Raw genomic sequence first — 18,938 nt, forward strand, 5'->3', positions numbered from 1 at the left:
TAACTATGATATGATTGCTCACTTGAGTGACTTGTTGTTTAGAAATTCAAATGATGTTAGAGGTGTTGGAAAACATGCATCTATGGTTCAAACTCAGTTGGAACAAGTTGCTAAATCACAAAGAGAATTGCTTGCTGCAATGAATAATAATATGCATGACTTTGCTGTTAGAGTTGCAACTAGAGGAGGTAAAATGACTCAGGTACCACTTTATCCTAAGGGACACCCAAAAAGAATTATACAAGACTCACAAAGAAATAACACTAGTGCACCTAGTCCTACTAAAAAGAAAAATAAAAAGAAAAATGATAGGGGTTTGCATGCTTCTAGGGAACCTGAAATAGAAAAACCTCCTGATAATGAAAATGAAACTTCTATCTCTGATGCTAAAACTCAATCTGGTAATGAACATCCACCTAGCGATAATGAAAAAGATAAATATGATGTTCATGAAGATGCTCAACCAAATGAAAAAGAACCAGATAATGATGTTGAGATAGAACCACCAGTTGATCTTGATAACCCACAATCTAAAAATAAAAAGTATGATAAAAGAGACTTCATTGCTAGAAAACACGGTAAAGAAAGAGAACTGTGGGTTCAAAAACCTATGCCTTTTCCACCCAAGTCAACTAAAAAGAATGATGATGAAGAATTTGAACGCTTTTCTGAAATGCTGAGTCTAGTCTTTTTGCGTACTCGCTTAACTGATATCCTGAAAATGCCTCCTTATGCAAAGTATATGATAGACATCATGACAAATAAGAGAAAAATACCGGAAACTGAAATCTCCACTATGCTTGCTAATTATACTTTTAAAGATGGAGTACCTAAAAAGCTTGGAGATCCGGGTATACATACTATACCTTGCTCTATCAAAAAGAATTATGTGAAAACTGCTTTGTGTGATTTAGGAGCTGGTGTTAGTGTTATGTCTTTCTCTTTATATAAAAGACTTGACTTGAATAAACTCACACCTACTGAAATATCTTTACAAATGGCTGACAAATCAACTACCATACCTATCGGTATCTATGAGGATGTGCCCGTTGTTGTTTCTAATGTTACTATTTTGACTGACTTTGTTATACTTGAGATGCCCGAGGACGACAACATGTCAAATATCCTTGGTAGACCCTTCTTGAATACTGCAGGGGTTGTTATTGATTGCAATAAAAGCAAGGTCACTTTTCATATTAATGGTAATGAGCATACTGTGCACTTTTTGAAGAAACAATTCCAAATGAATGGTATTAATGTTATTGAAAAATCTCCGACAATCACTATTGGAAGTTTTCAAATACCTATACCTACTTCCAAAAAGAAATATGAAATGCTTACTGTTGGGGACATACATATCCCCATTGAGGTAACTTAGTGATTTACAAAAGTTCTTCGGTTTCATGCTAATTGAAAGTGGTTGTTAATAAGACCTGATCAACCTTATTAATGAATCATTTTTGAGCGGTATGAAGTTGATGAATTTAGTAAGCACTACCTTCTGTCGTCCTACCCTTTTGTTTTCTGTTTTTATTAGTTAAATAAAATAAAATGCCATGTTTTGTCGGTTTTCTGAATTTCCCATGCAATAGAAAAATGACCCCAAAATAAAAGTTCTCAGAATGCTCTGAAAATTTTATACAATTTTTTCTGAATATTTCTGAATTTTTGGTGCAAATAATACCAGAGGGAGGTGCACCAGGTGGGCACAACCCACCTGGGCGCACCAGGACCTCCAGGCGCGCCCTGTGGGTTGCAGTCCCCACGTGGACCCCCTCACTTATCTCTTTAGCCCACATCATCACTTACCTCCAGAAAAAAAATCCATTACTCTCTCTCTCTCTCTCCCGTGTTCTTGTTCTCAAACCCGCGGATTTCGATCTCTTTGCTCGAAGCTCCCTTACCGAAACTGTTTAGGGGATTGTTGCTTGGTATGTGACTCCACCGTTTGTCTAATTAGTTTTTGTTTTAGTGGTTTATACTTTGAATAATTGGCTACTCTTGGTGCTGCTGTAGATGTACTTGCATGTTGAATTCTTAGTGTTCTAAGTAGTTTGAATGCTTGCTATGGCCTCTATGTATCCCTATGAGTAGTTGCTATCAATTTTGTGAAGTTTTATTGAGAAAATTTTGTGGACTAAAAATTCAGATTTTTGTTCATAGGAAAAATTATACGCGGACATGAATATCTTTAGGAAGTTTGGCTATAAGAAGAACTCCAAGGGTGTTATTGGGGAGTCTTTTGACAGGGATCTCCACCCTCGGTGGTTGGCGGAAGTTCGGCCGTGCGAATGGCCGCACACCCCGATCCTGCAAGAGGCTGGAATTCTTGAGGAGTTCATGCAATATATTGCTAATGCCGTGCCTCACCGACTTCATCACAGATGAGTGTGACCAGCACCAAATCCTCACAAACATCTTTGTTCAAAGTTTTACTTTCTTGCCTAGAAATAATCCTCCTGAAGTAAGCTTTGATTTATATGCTAAAAACCATCATATACCACTTACTGAATTTTGTAACATATGCATGATCCCTTATCATGGGAGCTTGGCTGAGCCGAGGTTGGCCGAGTTTGAGGCCTTTTATCGCACTTTGACAGTGGGTGATGAGAGAGGAGTGTCAGCCATCACTGCCGCTGGCTTATATTTTCCTGTTGTTCGTTACTTTGCACTTTTCATTACCAAATGCTTGCTTGCTAGGGAGAAGGTAGGTGCACTTAGTTCACCCGACCTTTCTGGTTTACGTCGTGCACTTGAGGGCGACAACACGCATAGCTTGGGAGCTATCATGGCTCGTCGCCTGCATCTTAATAAATCCCAGGGTAAAATACATGGTGGTATTTTTGCTACTCGTTTGGCGGCCCACTTCAATGTTGGGATATGCCCTCGTGATTACCCTCTGACTAAGGTTTACCTAGACCGAGCAGCCATGGAACACCATCACTTTCTTGCACATGATCGTCCTGATATCGCCATTCCTTATAACCTGGTCTATAGCGTTAAAACTCGTGATGTTATTCCATTGCCTGGACCTGCTTTGTTTGATTCTGTTGCCAGGGGCGGATACCGGATTATGCCTGCAGACATCATCGCCTATTGGAACGCTCACGCTGCTGCAGAGGCTGTGGAGGAGCCTCAGCAGTGGGATGAGTGGATGCCTGCTCCTCAGGATCCCTACTACCCTCCATGCTACTGATCTACTACCAAGCTAGGCCAAAAGCCTAAGCTTCAGGGAGTACATGTTCTCACCGACATTACATTCATGTTCACATATCATTTCATTTGTCGGTGTTCACACATTTTCATTGTATCATCCATGCTTAGATTAATTTTCTTGCTTTCTTCTTGTGTGTTTTAAAAACTTTAGAAAAACCAAAAAAATAGTTGTAGTAATTTACTTTCTATGCATGCTTAGTAGTAGAATTAAAAAGAAAACACAAAAATATTTCTTTGTTCTTCTTTTGCTTGCTGGGAGCTTTCCCGTGTAAATAGTTTTTCTCGTTTTTGCTTTTTTCTTGTATTTGCTTGTTTAAAAAAACCAAAAACTCCAAAAATATTTCAATGTGTTTCTCTGAATTTCTTTTCTTTTTATTCCAGTCCTACCAAGGAGAAGACCATAATGAAAATGTTGAGTGGCTCTCATATGAATAACTATTCAACTAATAAGAGCACATTTTACCTTGTATTCTCCTGTTGAATAAAATGCTTTGCAGATTCCAGCTTAGTCCACGGCACTCTTGCACTATTATTATTTTCATATCGTTCGGTCGTGCAAGTGAAAGGCAATAATTACGATATTCGATGAACTGGCCGTGGCAAGGAGAAATTGGTATGAACTCGACTTGTTCTGTTTGTGTAAATATGTTTAACCTAGTATCCAGGCTTCAACCCATTATGATTAAACATGTTTGCAATGACAATTAGAGATTATAGTTTCTCATGCCATGCATAAGTAGCTATGAGTGAATAATGATTTATCTTGGATATCAACATAGCGTTAAAATGATTGTGAGGTAGTATGATGATGTGGTATCCTCCTCTGAATGTTCGAGTGGCTTGACATGGCACATGTTCATGCATGTAGTTGAATAAAAACCAACATAGCCTCTATGATATTTATTTTCATGGTGTTCATATCCTACTCATGCTAGTGCCCAATGATACTTATGCATAATGCATGGTTATGATCGTTCTTGCTCTCTAGCTGGCCGCTTCTCAATCTAATTGCTAGCCTTCGCCTGTAATAAGTGAGAACTCTGCTTGTACATCAAAAACCTTGAACCTAAAGTTATTTCAGATGAGTCCACCATACCTACCTATATACGTTATTACCCTGCCGTCCTAAGTAAATTTGCATGTGCCATCTCTAAAAACTTCTAACAATTATCCTTTTTTGTGTGCCTGGATCGTTCATGGAACGACAAGAGGTGGTCGATATCTTCCATGCTAAGCGGGTTATTCTCAGGTTGAGTGTTTATTCACTCGCCATCGCACGAGAAAATGGGCGGTAATAGGGATGCCCAGTCCCAAACTGCAAACATGAAAAAGAGTTCATCTCTGAAATAATCAAACAAAAACTCCCAATGGAATCAACACCTTTACTTTTATCGCTTGGGAACCGCCACTAGCGTGCTTAGCATGGAAGATGTTGATAACTGATGGTCGTGAAGTGAATAAGAAGGGTGCATGTCTCCAAATATCATTTATCTCGGTTTTAAAAATTGAGCTATGGCACCTCTGCAAATCACTGCTTCCCTCTGCGAAGGGACTATCTATTTACTTTTATGTTGTGTCATCACCTTCTTAAACAAGCGCCAGAAACTGAGTAGAGCACAGCTGTCATGAGTTATGCATCGTGTGTAGCTAATGTTGGGTGCATCATGACTGGATCTTTTCTACCATGAATTACAATGTTTAGTCACAGCTTGTACTTTGGAGGTGCTCTGCATTTATGTTTTGCGGTCTCAGAAAGGGCTAGCGAGATACCACTATTGTCATATTATATCATGGTTGTTTTGACAACGTGTTGCCGTTTGAGATATCTTATTATTGCTCGCTAGCTGATTATGTCATTAATATGAGTTAATATAATATTTAAGAGTTATTGTTCACATGCTTAGTTGTAATGCTGGCTGAAAACCTGGGTTTTGTTTAAGCCTATTTATGCAAACAAGAGCAAAAGAGTTTGTAAAAGTTTTTCTTTCTCATTTTTAGTTTATCAACTAAATTGCTTGAGGACATGCAAAGGTTTAAGCTTGGTGGAATTGATACGTCTCCAACGTATCTACTTTTTCTCATGCTTTTCCTCTTGTTTTGGACTCTAATTTGCATGATTTGAACGAAATTAACCCCGGACTGACGCTGTTTTCAGCAGAACTACCATGGTGTTGTTTTTGTGCAGAAATAAAAGTTTTCAGAATAAAACGAAACTTTGCGAGGATTTTTTATGGAATAAAATAGGATTTTTGGAGCCAAAACCTACCGGAGAGGGGCCCCTGGGTGGGCACAACCCACCAGGGCGCGCCCCCCTCTCCTGGCGCGCCTAGGTGAGTTGTACCCACCTGGTGGCCTCGTAGACCCTGATTCCAACGCTATAAAATCACATATTTCCAGAAAAAAATCAGGGAGAAAGAATTCTCGCGTTCCACGAGATGGAGCCGCCGCCAAGCCATGTTCTTCCTCGAGAGGGTAGATCTGGAGTCCCGTTTAGGGCTCCGGAGAGGGGGATCTTCGTTCTTCGTCATCACCAAGCAATCTCCATCGCCAATTCCATGATGCTCCCCACTGGGAGTGAGTAATTCCTTCGTAGGTTCGCTGGTCGGTGAGCAGTTGGATGAGATTCATCATGTAATCGAGTTAGTTTTGTTAGGGTCTGATCCCTAGTATCCACTATGTTCTTAGATTGATGTTGCTATGACTTTGCTATGCTTAATGCTTGTCACTTTGGGCCCGGGTGCCATGAACTCAGATCTGAACCGTTTATGAATTCATCATTATATCCATGTTTTAGATCCGACCTTGCAAGTTATAGTCACATACTACGTGTTATGATCCGACAACCCCGGAGTGACAACAACGGGGCCCACTCTCGGTGATCACCGTAGTTTGAGGAGTTCATGTATTCACTATGTGTTAATGCTTTGTTCCGGTTCTCTATTAAAAGGAGGCCTTAATATCCCTTAGTTTCCAATATGGACCCGCTGCCACGGGAGGGTAGGATAAAAGATGTCATGCAAGTTCTTTTAATAAAGCACGTATGACTATTTACGGAATACATGCCTACATTATATCGATGAACTGGAGCTAGTGTCGTATCGCCCTAGGTTATAACTGTCACATGATGAATATCATCCAACAAGTCACCGATCCAATGCCTACGAATTTATTTATATTGATCTTGCTAAGTTACTACTACTATCGTCATTGTTACACTTGCTACAAAATACTGCTATCACTGTTATTGTTCCCGTTGCTGCTGCTACTACTATCAAAACTATCATATTACTTTGCTACTGATCACCTTGCTGCAGATAATTAATCTCCAGGTGTGGTTGAATTGACAACTCAGCTGCTAATACCTTCAAATATTCCTTGGCTCCCCTTGTGTCGAATCTATAAATTTGGGTTGAATACTCTACCCTTGAAAACTATTGCGATCCTCTATACTTGTGGCTTATCAGAGGGCCCCGTGCGATGGTGGCATTGCTACCCCCTCAAGGCCCCCGTCTCGCCTAACCCTAGAGCAGTTGACCAGGAGATCTAACCCTTTGACTTTCGCAGGACGAGCTTTGACCAATGGACTTCTCCACCCGGTTGTGATAGATCGGTCCATAGGAACACTTAGGAACAAGTTCCGGGCCAAAACCACCGCTAGGTTCCCTCCGTGTAGACCCGACGCGTCCGTTTCCCCCCTCAAGGTGCCGGCTGCAATGCCGTCCGTGAAGGGGGGGCGCACCCCGGAGATGAGCTTTCACCCGGTTGTGATAGGTCAGCCCACGGGAACACTTCGGATGGCCAAGGAATGAAAAATATACAAAAAGTGGAAAACAAAGGGTTTTTTATGTAAATTTGGGTTGAATACTCTACCCTCAAAAACTGCTGCGACCCCCTATACTTGTGGGTTATCAAGACCTTTTTCTGGCGCCATTGCCGCGGAGCATAGCAATATTTGTTGAGTCACTTGGGATTATTATCATATTATCACGGAAGAAAACATCATTTTTAGGTCATTCAAATTTAAAACATAGTATATCAACTGAATAATTTCAAGATTCTTATAAAAAACGATATAAATTGGTCAAAATCAATGCAAGTATCAATTAGTTGTGATTATAACAAAGTACAAGGACCTATCTGCAAAAGTACATGAGGTGACATTTCTAACATACTAAAAAACAAAAACATAATGGATATTCATAATCTATATATAATTTTTTAATGTTAAAAATAAATAAGTCAGGTTCAAAGTAATCAAATTTTGACTTCACAAAATATCAAATAAAAACATAAAAAAGAGAACACATATGCCTACGGCAAGGCCTTCGGCATAGCTAGCCACGTGGCAGCCGCTGGTTAAAGGTAACATCAAACATCTATGTCGACGGCCCATCGTCATGGCTGTCGGCATAGAGTTGACGGCGTCGGCCAGCCGTCTGAGCCCGGGTCGGCAGTCCCCCATGTGTGCCTCGGGCCTAGCTATACCGACGGCGGCTGGCGGCATAGACGGAGATAAGTCGACTTCCCTTCTATGCCTACGGCTGCCGTCGGCATAGACGTCTGTATACTGACGACTTTTCTACGCCTACGGCAAGGCCATCGGCATATATTGGCCTATGGCGACGGCCCCGACAAAATGTCGTCGGCATATAAAAGGCCGCCGGCGTAGGAGAGAAGGGATTGCCCTGTCTCATCCCACATAGGTTGGGGAAGAAGGGGCCAATCTCCCCATTAATGTTAACTGCGGTGCAGCTGCAGGACACCATTTGCATCACACGGGTGACCCATCTATCGTCGAACCCTTTATGGAGGAGGACTTCCCGAAGGAAGGGCCAGTGGACCGTGTCGTAGGCTTTATGGAAGTCAATCTTCAAGAAGACCGCCCGCTGATGCCCGACACGGACATCATGAAGGACTTCATGGAACACCAATCCCCCATCCAGGATGTGTCAGCCTTTGATAAAGGCCGAGTGATTCCTATGGGTGATGTGGTCAGCTAGCAGGGTCACACTATTGGCGTACCCCTTTGCCAGAATACGGAAGATCACATTGATCACTGTAATAGGGCGAAAATGGCGGATGTCCGAGGCCCCGGCCACCTTAGGGGGATGAGGGTGATGATCCCATAGTTTAGCCGGGCCAAGTCAATCGCCCCAACGTAGAATTCCTGAAATAGCGCCAACACCTCTGGCTTAATGACCGGCCAAAAAGTCTGGAAGAACTTAATCGGGAGGCGTCCGGGCCCGGGCCGGACGAGGGGTTCATGCCTCTGATGGCGGCCCAAACCTCCTCCACGCCAAAGGGGGCCGTGAGGGCAGCGTCGGCCTCTACCGAGATGCGGACAATGACATATAAATTCTCTTTAACAAATCTATGATGTTTTTTCACCAAAAATATATATACATAACGGTTTATAAAAATTAAAATAAAGCACCCTTCAAAGAAACCAACACAACACTCTTAAAAGTGGTCAACATGTATCTTAAAAAATGTTCAATGTATTTAAGAAAAATGTTCAACATGTACTTAGCAAAATGTTCAACTTGTATTTGGGAAAGGTTCAACTTGTGATTAAATAATGTGCAGCTTTAGTTAAAAATGTTCAATGTGTATATAAAAAATGTTGAATATGCATTTCACAAATGTTTGACATGTATTCAGAAGAATGTTCAACATGTATTTGAAAAAATGTGTATCTGAAAAATATTTAACATGTATTAAAAAGCTGATATGTATATGAAGAAAGAAAAAAAAGAAAAAAAAGAAAGGAAAAACGACAAGATATAAAAACGGAGGAAATTAAACAAAATCGATAAAAATAGCAAAGAAAAATAGAGGACAAAAGAAAAAGAAAAACTAGGTGGAACCTTCCTAAAACCGTAAGGAAGGTTCCCCAAACCGCTAATAATAAAACCGATGGAAATGTGTGGTTGGAGCGAAGCGGTGCCCTAGTAGAATGTGGTAGCGATAGTCACTTAGACGAAGTGGTGCTCTGTCTCACAATAAGCGAGATATAGCAGTCGTCGGGCAAAGGATATATTGTCTTGTTCCCGGTTTAAATGTCTCAATTGAAAAATATCCCCAACTAAGGCAAATGGTGAGTAGTGAAACAAATTTTGTAGTTCGTAAAAGTATTTTAGTTTTTTTTTGCGAGAGTAAAAGTATTTTAGTTAACGTGTTCATTTTAATTGTTACATGCATGACAATTACTAAATGAGTAGATACTTTTACATGCATTGGTGAGTTTACATTTAGCGATTTCATGCCCCTCCAAATCTCAGCAGGTGATGCAGAGCAATAGAAATGGGACTAACAAGATGCAAAAATAAATAAATTAAATAGGCTCTTTGTTGTTTGTTTGTTATACGTAAATACATACACGTGTCATGTTGCTGTTGGACAAAAAATCGGTTGAATTCCAATTTGTTTCTTTTTTTTATCAAGGGGAAGTCCTATTTGTTTCAGCTCATTGTATAGGGCATGCAGACCACAAATGCTTTCCTAAGAAGTCGTTCTTCGCTTTGACTCGTCCTTGGTATTTTCGCATGGACGCATCGTTTCGCCCGGAGGGCATTCAATTCGACGGGGCGTGCTACTCCCCAGCCGTGTGTCACTTCTTCAAGACCAGGCTTCTCGGCTTCTCCCCTCCATTTCGTCACTCTTCTCCTCCGTTTTACCCCATCTGCTCTGGCCGTGTTCCGCTAGCCGTACATCTGGTAAGCGAGATCTCTGCCTCTAGTTCTTCATTTCTTGACGCGATTGTGTGCTTTTGAGTTTCCTTTTACGCTGCTCCTTTACAAAGCTATAACTTCTGTATTTTAGAGGGAGGAGGATCGGGGTTTTTCGACTTGAAGAGGCGTATGGTCATGTCGCAAGAACTGGAGCCTGCGTCGCCGGCGGCGACGCCCGGTGAGGTTCTTCATCTGCCGGCAAAAAGGGTGAAGAAAGATCCGCTTTGTCCGGAAACCTCGCCGGTGGTTCCGGCCATGGCTACCGAAGAAGACTGGTCCAATTGGTCCACCCTCCCGCCCGACCTCGTCCGCCTCGTCGCCGACTCCCTCCTGGCCACCAACGACCTCGACTGCTACATGTGCTTCCGTGCCGTCTGCCCCGGCTGGCGCGCCGCCACCCATGACCCCAGGAGCGACGCCTGCGGCCCCCGTTTCCGCCTGCGCCGGTGGATCGTCTTCGACAAGGTCTTCCAGAGCCCAGGAAAGCTGCTGCTGTTGAACACAGACACTGGCCGCTTTCTCCACAGAAAACTACCGCTGTGCAGCGGCGATCACTACGTCGTGGCCACCACTCTCGGCGGGTACTTCCTTCTGGCGGGAAAAAGCGCTCCTTACGCTCGCGTCCTCAACCCTCTTACCGGTGTCGTGATCCCTTTCCCGGCGCCCGTGCCCCCTGTTGTGGGAAGCGCTGACTTCTGGATCGATTCTTCGCTCACCGAGTTCTGCGACTCGTCTGCGGCTGATCCTCACAGTGAAAGGCTTATACTGCAATTAGCTAACGATTTCTTCCGGAAGGCGGCCGTAGGTGGTGTCATGGGTCACTTGCGATCATCCGTAGTTCCTGAGATGCTTACATGCTTACGCAAGTTTATGCCCGCTGATCCTGGATATCCTATTGCCAAGGTTTTCTCCGGCGATCTTCCTGGAGATGCGTACGGAAGCCGGTGTTTCCTAGTGGATTTGGATGGGCATATATGTATCGTGTTGAAGCTCTTGAATCCACAGGAAGCCCCTTCTCTCTTTGCTCTCCAATTTGACACCGAGACAGGTAAGCTCTTGCATTTGAAGACTACAGGCAAATTTGCCATCTTGATCGGCGACCACAGGTGCTTCACTGTCAATGCTGATAAGTTCCCAGGCATTGAGGCAGACTGTGTCTATTTCACTGAACTTCTGGGTTCGTCTGCTTGGATCTGCAAGTGCAACATCAAGGACACCAAAGTAGAGAGGATCTCTGAAGCTGCAGATTTCGTGAAGCAGGACAAGAAGTTTGTCCTGGTCGCTGACCGTCCTCACACCATCATCCACCTTCTCGCCAGCTACACCATCAACATCCCTGATTCTCATCTGGCATTCCAACAGATTTCCTAAGGCGTCGGCAGATCTTCGTTTAACTCTAGTGATTTCGATCGGACAAGAAGGCTATGCATTTGCTAAGTAATTCTTCTTGTTTCCCTTCTACTCTTCTTTTTAGTTATTATTATGGTTATGCCTTGCCTGGTTAAGGGTACGTAAGAAACAGGTTGATTCTATGTTAGATCGCCAGTTGTGGAATTACAGTTTGCTGTCTTAACTAGTAGTGCTTGGTATCAGCCTAATGTTACATCTAATGTGCTTGATGCTATTTTATTTAGGTGTGTCCACTTGTTCTTCTCTTGTATTATTACTTCGTAGCAATTTGTCTAGATACGAATGTATTTAGTCATGTTTTAGTGTTGGATACATCCGTATCTAGACAAATCTAAGACAAGAATTTTGGGATGGAGGTAATACTTTGTATGAACCAAATGCTACATCTATTGTGCTTTATACTACTCCCTACGTCCCATAAGTAACTTGAAAAACATTCTTATATTATGGGACAGAGGGAGTATCTTTTTTCTGTGTGTCCCACTTCTTCTCTTTGCATTACTTATTACAATTACAATCTGGTGCCTAATTACGACATGGAGGTTTTGCCAACTTCTGATTAGCTCCTGCAGTTAGACCATTGATCATATTAGTATGCATCATTGTTCTCTGTAAGCTTTGTTAATTTTGCAATGTCATGTCCTGGGCAAGACACGGTTTGTCGAGATGCTGTATGATGCGGCTTGAGCTTACAACAGGGTATGAAAGTAGTGTTTTGTATATTTTTTCTAATGCTCCCATGGGTCTATGCTTCAGCCCCGTGAACTAGTTGCATTTGCAGTTTGTTCCTTGTATTTATGGGCATTACTGCAGAAATAAAATTTGTAGAGGATGTGCTTTGCAGCTTATCATTGCTGCGAAGAACTTAAGATGTTCCCAGCTTGCCTTCAGTGCCGTTTCAACTGGGCATTTGGTGCAACTGATCCATAATCACCATATAAGAGAACTAGACTCAAGACCAATAGCTCAAAATGTTTGTGTAATGCTGCAACAGTAAGCAAAGAACAGCAGTTGAAAGTACATGCACAACTACTAGTTGTCAGCCTAACCTTTACAATTTCTTCTTCATCTCGAACTGCAGTGAAATATTGGCTTGCTCTCTGAGAAAAGACTGCCCCGGTTGAGTTTTTGTGCAGCTGCAGCTTATTACCATTCAGCAATGCATTAGCTTTTTGTTTACTGTACCAGCAGTGAGCTTGGGGTGGTTGGATCCTGGTAAGTTGAATCTTGCATTGTGTCATTGAGATCATCAATTCCTTCAGTTAGGATATCAGTTGTTTTTCTATAAAAAAAATGAATCAGTATGTTCAGTTACTAGATGATTACTGGTACAACACTAAATTGGTTGTTTTGTTCTGTACCTGTGAACCCTCTTTTGTTTCAGATGATACTTATGATACTCTGAATGATTGCTTCTTGTGCCGCTTCTGCCTTCTCTGCTTTTTTTATTGCGGAGAACTAGTTACTTGGTGTAAGTATTATTTCGGCAACCCAATGCTGTTATCGGGGATCTACTTAGTCTGTACATTGTTTTGCTGCATTTCACTGGCCAGCATGTGAATCAACTACAACCTCATACACCTAGTTCCCAAATAATGCAGAAAACAACACCAGATGTTCTCAGTAACCTAACCCAGAATAATAAATTATTAAAACTTCCTATCGGGAGCAGGGCAGAGGGGGGAGCTGTGCCTCCAAGGATATGGGGATGAATGTAAATGCTATAAAACAGAAAGAAAAGATAATAAATAAAATAATTAACTTGAAAGATAATAGGTAGTTAGGTACTCCCTGTATGAAAACGCCTTTTTTTACAGTCTTTTGCAAAGAAACTAAGAGTTTTTATTAAGAGTTGTTTGAAACAGATTCCATAAGGCACCGGCCAGGACTGGCATCGGCACATCTTTGTTCAATAGATTCCATAATGCAATCGGGTGCTTAATTAGGGCATGGAACTTTTTGCCAACTTCTGAATTTGGCTCCCACAATTGGACCATTGATCATATTAGCGTGCATCATTGTTCTCTGCAAGCTTTGTTAATTTTGCAATGTTAAGTGCCGGGCAAGAAATGGTTTGTCGATCTGCTGTACGATGCGGCTTGGCCTTATAACATGGTATGAAAGTAACATTAATGTTGCATTTGTAGCTTGTTCCTTGCATTTCTGGGCATTATTTCAGAAATAAAAAATTTAGAGGATGTGCTTTGCAGCTCATCATTGCTGCAAAGAACTCAAGATGTTCCGAGCTTATAAATATCTGTGACACGGTTTGCAATTGCTGTGTCTAATTAAAGGGGCATTGTAGATTATTTACTATTTTTTTGCGTGGCGGGTGTTGTACATTTACATAGGCTTTATCCTGTTTAGAGTGTGCATGTGTTCGGAGCTGTTTCAACTGGGGAGTGGTGCAACTGATCACTGTACCAGAGAACTAGACTCTATCAACAGCTCAAAATGTTTGTGTAATGCTGCAACAATAAGCAGAGAACAGCAATTGAAAGCAATATAGACCAGTGAGTGAGCTATTGAGCTGCAAGTTACTAAGAACAGCAGTTGAAAGTACATGCACAACTATTAGTTATCACCCTACTTTTATAATTTTTTACAGAAAACTGTCACTTTCTTTATTTTTTCCAAAACACTACAACTATTTTGATTGGCTGTTCCAAAAAACACTAGTTGCTGGACGGTTATGTCTTTCCGGTTTATGACATGGATGGGCCTGCTTGTCAGGTCCACGTGGCACAAAAGTCAACACCATTATCTGAACGGTTAACTTCAGCCATTTACGGACCAGTGGGATCCACATGTCAGCCACACTAAAATCCATAATGAACCTCTTTTTCCCAAAGAACATGGAACTCCATGCTGCCTTGCCCCCTCTCCCTTCCGAGAGCGCCGCCTGATCTCCCGACCAACATCAGCTGCAGCGGCGCGACATGACCTACACACGAGCTCGGCGTTGACGGAAGCACCACTAGGGCACGACGGGGGAGGCACGCAGGAGAGCGTCGGTGGCAAGTAGCGGCGGCGACAAGCAGACAAGAAGCGGCAGCAGCGGCCCCAGCATGTAGAAGCAGCGGCAAGCAAAAGCAGAGGTGGCGTCCAACCACAATCTCCGCCGCACGCTGGACTGCGGCGCACTCAGCAGGAGCTCGACTACGGCGTGATCTTCACAAGGCCGCGGCGGGGCAGAGCTCTGACGGCGCTGGCCACAGGCTAAGCACGGTTGTGCCCCCTGATCAAAGGGGGCGCAGGGACCTATGCAGCAGCACCACCACGGTGCAGCCAAGGCCGCAGCAGCCACGACTAGCCGCCACCACGGCCGACTTGCTTTTTAAAAACACTAACAGGGCTCCGATTGCTTTTTTAAAAGTTCCATAGACTCAATTGCTTTTTTAAAAATAGTTACAGGGACTTGGTTGCTTTTTCTAAAAAGTTACAAGGATCTGATTGCTTTTTAAAAAGATTTATAGAGACTTGATTGCTTTTTAAAAAAAGTTACAGGGGCCAGATTGATTTTTATTTTTTAAAAGGGACGGACGTGTGGACTCCACCTATCATAACGGTCAACCTAATGGTCAAAGCTAATAGTGTTTACTTTGAAGTCATGTTAGACCTAACGGGTGGGCCAGCGTGGTCATAACCGCGGTTTAATTTAACGCTCGAACAACTAGTGCTTTTTGCAACATCGAACCAAAATAGTTGTAGCGTTTTAGGAAATGAAAAAATGGTAGTTTTTTATAACCCTAACCCATAATGTGATAGTTTTTAACTATTTACTACGCAGAATTGGTAGCACGCCCCAGTGATAGGGCATCTGAGGCTGCATATGATCTGTTTTAGTGGCTGCTTGGTATGTATTTGATGGTACATAAGAGAAATTTTTTAAGGATTAGATTGTCCGGATTTCTAGAAGTACCGCTCTCTGCATAAATGCAACCACAACACCAAATAAACATTAGGGTTCCTTCGCCTCCCATTGGCGCCGTTGCCGGTCCGGCTAGTCTCCGGTGGCCTTAGGGCCATGGGGCACAGTGGATCCCGGCAATTGCCGGCGGAAGGGCTCCGTTTTTAAATGTTTCTTTGAGTTTTGTTACAATTTGTGTCATGCTCAGGAAAGTGAGACGACGGCGAACTCTAAAGATGGAATAAGGTTCTCCCCGCTTAGCTCCTATTTCGTTGGTGCGCAAAGCATTATCAGTGGACATGCGGAGGTTATCCAAAGGTGGTCTGCGGACTTGGATGTAATATATATATATATACTATACACTCACATTATGCTTCCTAGTTCTTAAGGTCTCACAATCAATTGAGATCCCCAATTAAAATTGGGTCTCGCGAGTTCGACTGAGTCAACAATTTCTCAAAAATCACTCATTCAATTCTTTTATATTATACACTATGTTTTCTAATTTAAATTAATCAAGGTCTTTAATTTAGAATTGGTCACCTGATTTTGACCAGGTCAACAATTTTTTAAGGAGCTCTCACATTTAATTATTTTAATTCACTATGTTCCCTCATTAGACACTCTTTCGTTCGATTGAGGTATTCAATTTTGGGTTTGGTTTACTGTTTTGATTAAGCCAATGTTTTTTCAATTCAACCAGAAGCAATTGGCCTAGAAAAACATATCAACCCCCGCGCACCTCGCACCACCTAGACCACCATGTGGTGATACTATAGCACCAATATAGTACATGCAACCACAGACACAGAAATTCCCTCACATAAATATGATTTGATTAGTTGATTCCCCAGAATCACACCGAGAAAGACCCACCAAATAAACACATTACAAATAAACATAAAAAAACTTCATTATCGCCCCTACCCGCCAAACTAAATATTCCATCACGTCCAAAATATAAGGGGGCATTTTTTTTAAACTCAATTTTATTTAACTTTGACCAAGTTCAGAGCCAAAAATATCGACATCCACAATATTAAACCAAAAATATGAAAATTCATTTCATGATGAATCTAATAACACCGATTTGATATTATGAATTTTAATATATTTCTCCATAAATTTGATCAAACTTAAAAAGGTTTGGCTTTAAATAAGGAACCAGATGTAGATGAATATTTTTTTTGAGCATCAGTACAGACACAAGCACTCATATACACACGCATACACTCACCCCTATGAACGCACACACGCACACCCTACCGCTATGAGCACCTCCGAGAGATCGTCTCCTCCCACTGAAAGCGCATCGCCGGAAATCCTGAAATAAATCCAGGAATAATGCGAGCACCAGGATTTGAACCCTGATGGGTTGGGATACCACTGTCCACCTAACCAACTCAACCACAGGTTGATTCACAGATGTAGATGAATAGATGATAAGTTTACTGTGAAAAAACCAATTGTTGGGGGTTGCCGGATGGGAACAGGGCGCAACTGGTGCCGGCGTGCGTCAGTTCTTCTAGAGTGTTCGCTCAAAAAAGAAAAAGAAAAAACCCCAACCCCAACCCCAGCTTCTCCCCTCTTCCCATATCCTCCTCCGTTTGATCTCATCTGCTCTGGTGGTGTTCCTCTGTAGATCTGGTGACTTAATTTGCTCTGATTCTTCCTTTATTGTGAGATTGTGTGCTAATTGTGCAGTTTAATAAATATGTACCTCTTGTTTTTTCACAGGGAGGATCAGACGTTGGGTTTTGTAGCTATTGTACTCCACCGCCCATAGCCACCCCTGTTCTTCTTACATCGGCCAAAAGGGTGAAGCAAGATCCGAGTTTTCCCCAAGCCTTGCCGGTGATTCCGGCCATGGTGGCGAAAGGGTGGTCCACCCTCCCGCCCGACCTTGTCCGCCTCGTCGCTGACTCTCTCCTGGCCACCAACGACATCGACTGCTACATGTGTTTCCGCGCCGTCTGCCCCGGCTGGCGTGCCGCCACCGATGACCCCAGGAGCGACCCCTCTGACCACCGTTTCCGCCCGCGCTGCTGGATCGTCCTTGACGAGGTCTTCCAGAGCCAAGGGAAAGAGATGCTCCTGGTAAACACCCACACCGGCCGCTTCCTCCATAGAGAACTCCCGCTGCTCAGCGACCACTACGTCGTGACAACCACTCGCAATGGCTACTTGATCCTGGCGGACAAGAGCCCTCCTCACTCTGCCAGCATCCTCAACCCTCTCACCGGCGTTGTCATCCGTTTCATGGTGTCTGTGCCCCAAGAGGCGGGATCCTTTGCTGTCCTCTCCCTTCCCAGCTCTGCGCTCGGGCTCATCTTGTTCAGTGACTCATCTCACAAGATTTACGTGGCCCATCCCGATAGCAAGAGTTTTGCCGTCCGGGAGGTTCAGCAAGCACCTTATGGTTTCTTCCGTAAGGCGGTCGTAGGTGGTGTGTACGCAGACATTGTAGGGCATACCGTGATTGCTGATTTATGCCTTTCGCTGATGTCTCTTGATGCTGCTGAGCTTGCCAAGCTCTTCGCTGGCGGTCTTCGAGATGCAACAGACCTCCTGTGTTTTCTAGTGTGTTTGGCTGGACATATGTTGCTCGTCTTATATGAAAAGGGGTCGATCTTTGTTCTAAAAAAGGATGTCAAGATAGGTAAGTTCGTGGCTTTGGACAACATCGGCAGGTATGCCATCTTCATTGGTCCTCAGAGGTGCCTGGCTGTCGATGCTGACAAGTTCCCAGGCATCGAGGCAAACTGCGCCTACTTCACTGAACAACTGGGTTCGTCCGTTCATATCTGCAAGTGCAACATCAAGGACAGGAAAGTTGAGAGGATCTCTGAAGCTGCCGATTTCGTGAAGCAGGACAAGAAGTTTGCCCTCACCGCTGACCATCCTTCGACGATCATCCACCTTCTCTCCGGCTACACCCTCAACATCCCGGATTCTCAACTGGCTTTGCAACAGGTTCCATAAGCCGCCGGCAGATCTTCGTTCAACTTTGGGGAGATTGATCACAGGTCAAGGCCATTCTTTAGTCTTTTGCTTTGTTATTTTGGATATGCTTTGCCATGTAACGGGTAAGAAGTAGGTTGATCCTAGATTAGATCACCTTTACTGGAACTACTGTGTATGCTGTCTTGGTACTTGGTATGAACCTAATGCTACATCTATTGTGCTTTATGCTATCTCTTGTTGTTTTTTCCGAATGAATCTTTTGTTGTTGTTGCCTACTTCTTCTCTTGCATTACTTAGAAATGCAACCTGGTGCTTAATTAGGACCGGGAAGTTTTTGCCAACTTCAGAATTTTGGTCCTGCAATTGGACCCGCATGCATAATTGTTCTCTGCAAGCTTTGTTAATTTTGCAATGTCATGTGTTGGGCAAGACACGCTTTGTCAAGCTGCTGTATGATGTGGCTTGGGCTTACAACAGGGTACGGAAATAACATTTCATCTATTTTTCTAATGCTCTCATGCGTCCATGCCCCTTAAACTAGTTGCATTTGTAGTTTGTTGCTTGTATTTGTGGGCATTACTGTAGAAATAAAATTTGTAGAGGATGTGCTTTGCAGCCCATCATTGCTGCAAAGAACTTAAGATGTTCCCAGCTTATAAATATTAAAGATTATTTTTCTTTTAGTGTAGATTGAAATCCTGGTAAGT

The 18,938-nt window shown here is 42.9% G+C and overlaps 2 protein-coding genes across 2 annotated transcripts; both read left to right on the plus strand.

Annotated features, from left to right (window-relative positions):
• The first annotated feature begins 10,082 nt into the window (after positions 1-10,082).
• LOC123057189 (uncharacterized) lies at positions 10,083-11,318 on the plus strand. Its single transcript, XM_044480291.1, has one exon. It carries the CDS (start codon positions 10,083-10,085, stop codon positions 11,316-11,318), a length of 1,236 nt encoding a protein of 411 aa, XP_044336226.1.
• Positions 11,319-11,893: 575 nt separating this feature from the next.
• LOC123057190 (uncharacterized) lies at positions 11,894-18,276 on the plus strand. The gene is made up of 2 exons (XM_044480292.1): positions 11,894-11,899; positions 17,005-18,276. Exons 1-2 carry the CDS (start codon positions 11,894-11,896, stop codon positions 18,247-18,249), a joined length of 1,251 nt encoding a protein of 416 aa, XP_044336227.1. The 3' UTR covers positions 18,250-18,276.
• Positions 18,277-18,938: the final 662 nt, after the last annotated feature.

Source organism: Triticum aestivum, chromosome 3A (genome assembly GCF_018294505.1).
Source record: "Triticum aestivum cultivar Chinese Spring chromosome 3A, IWGSC CS RefSeq v2.1, whole genome shotgun sequence".
Classification (NCBI taxonomy): domain Eukaryota; kingdom Viridiplantae; phylum Streptophyta; class Magnoliopsida; order Poales; family Poaceae; genus Triticum; species Triticum aestivum.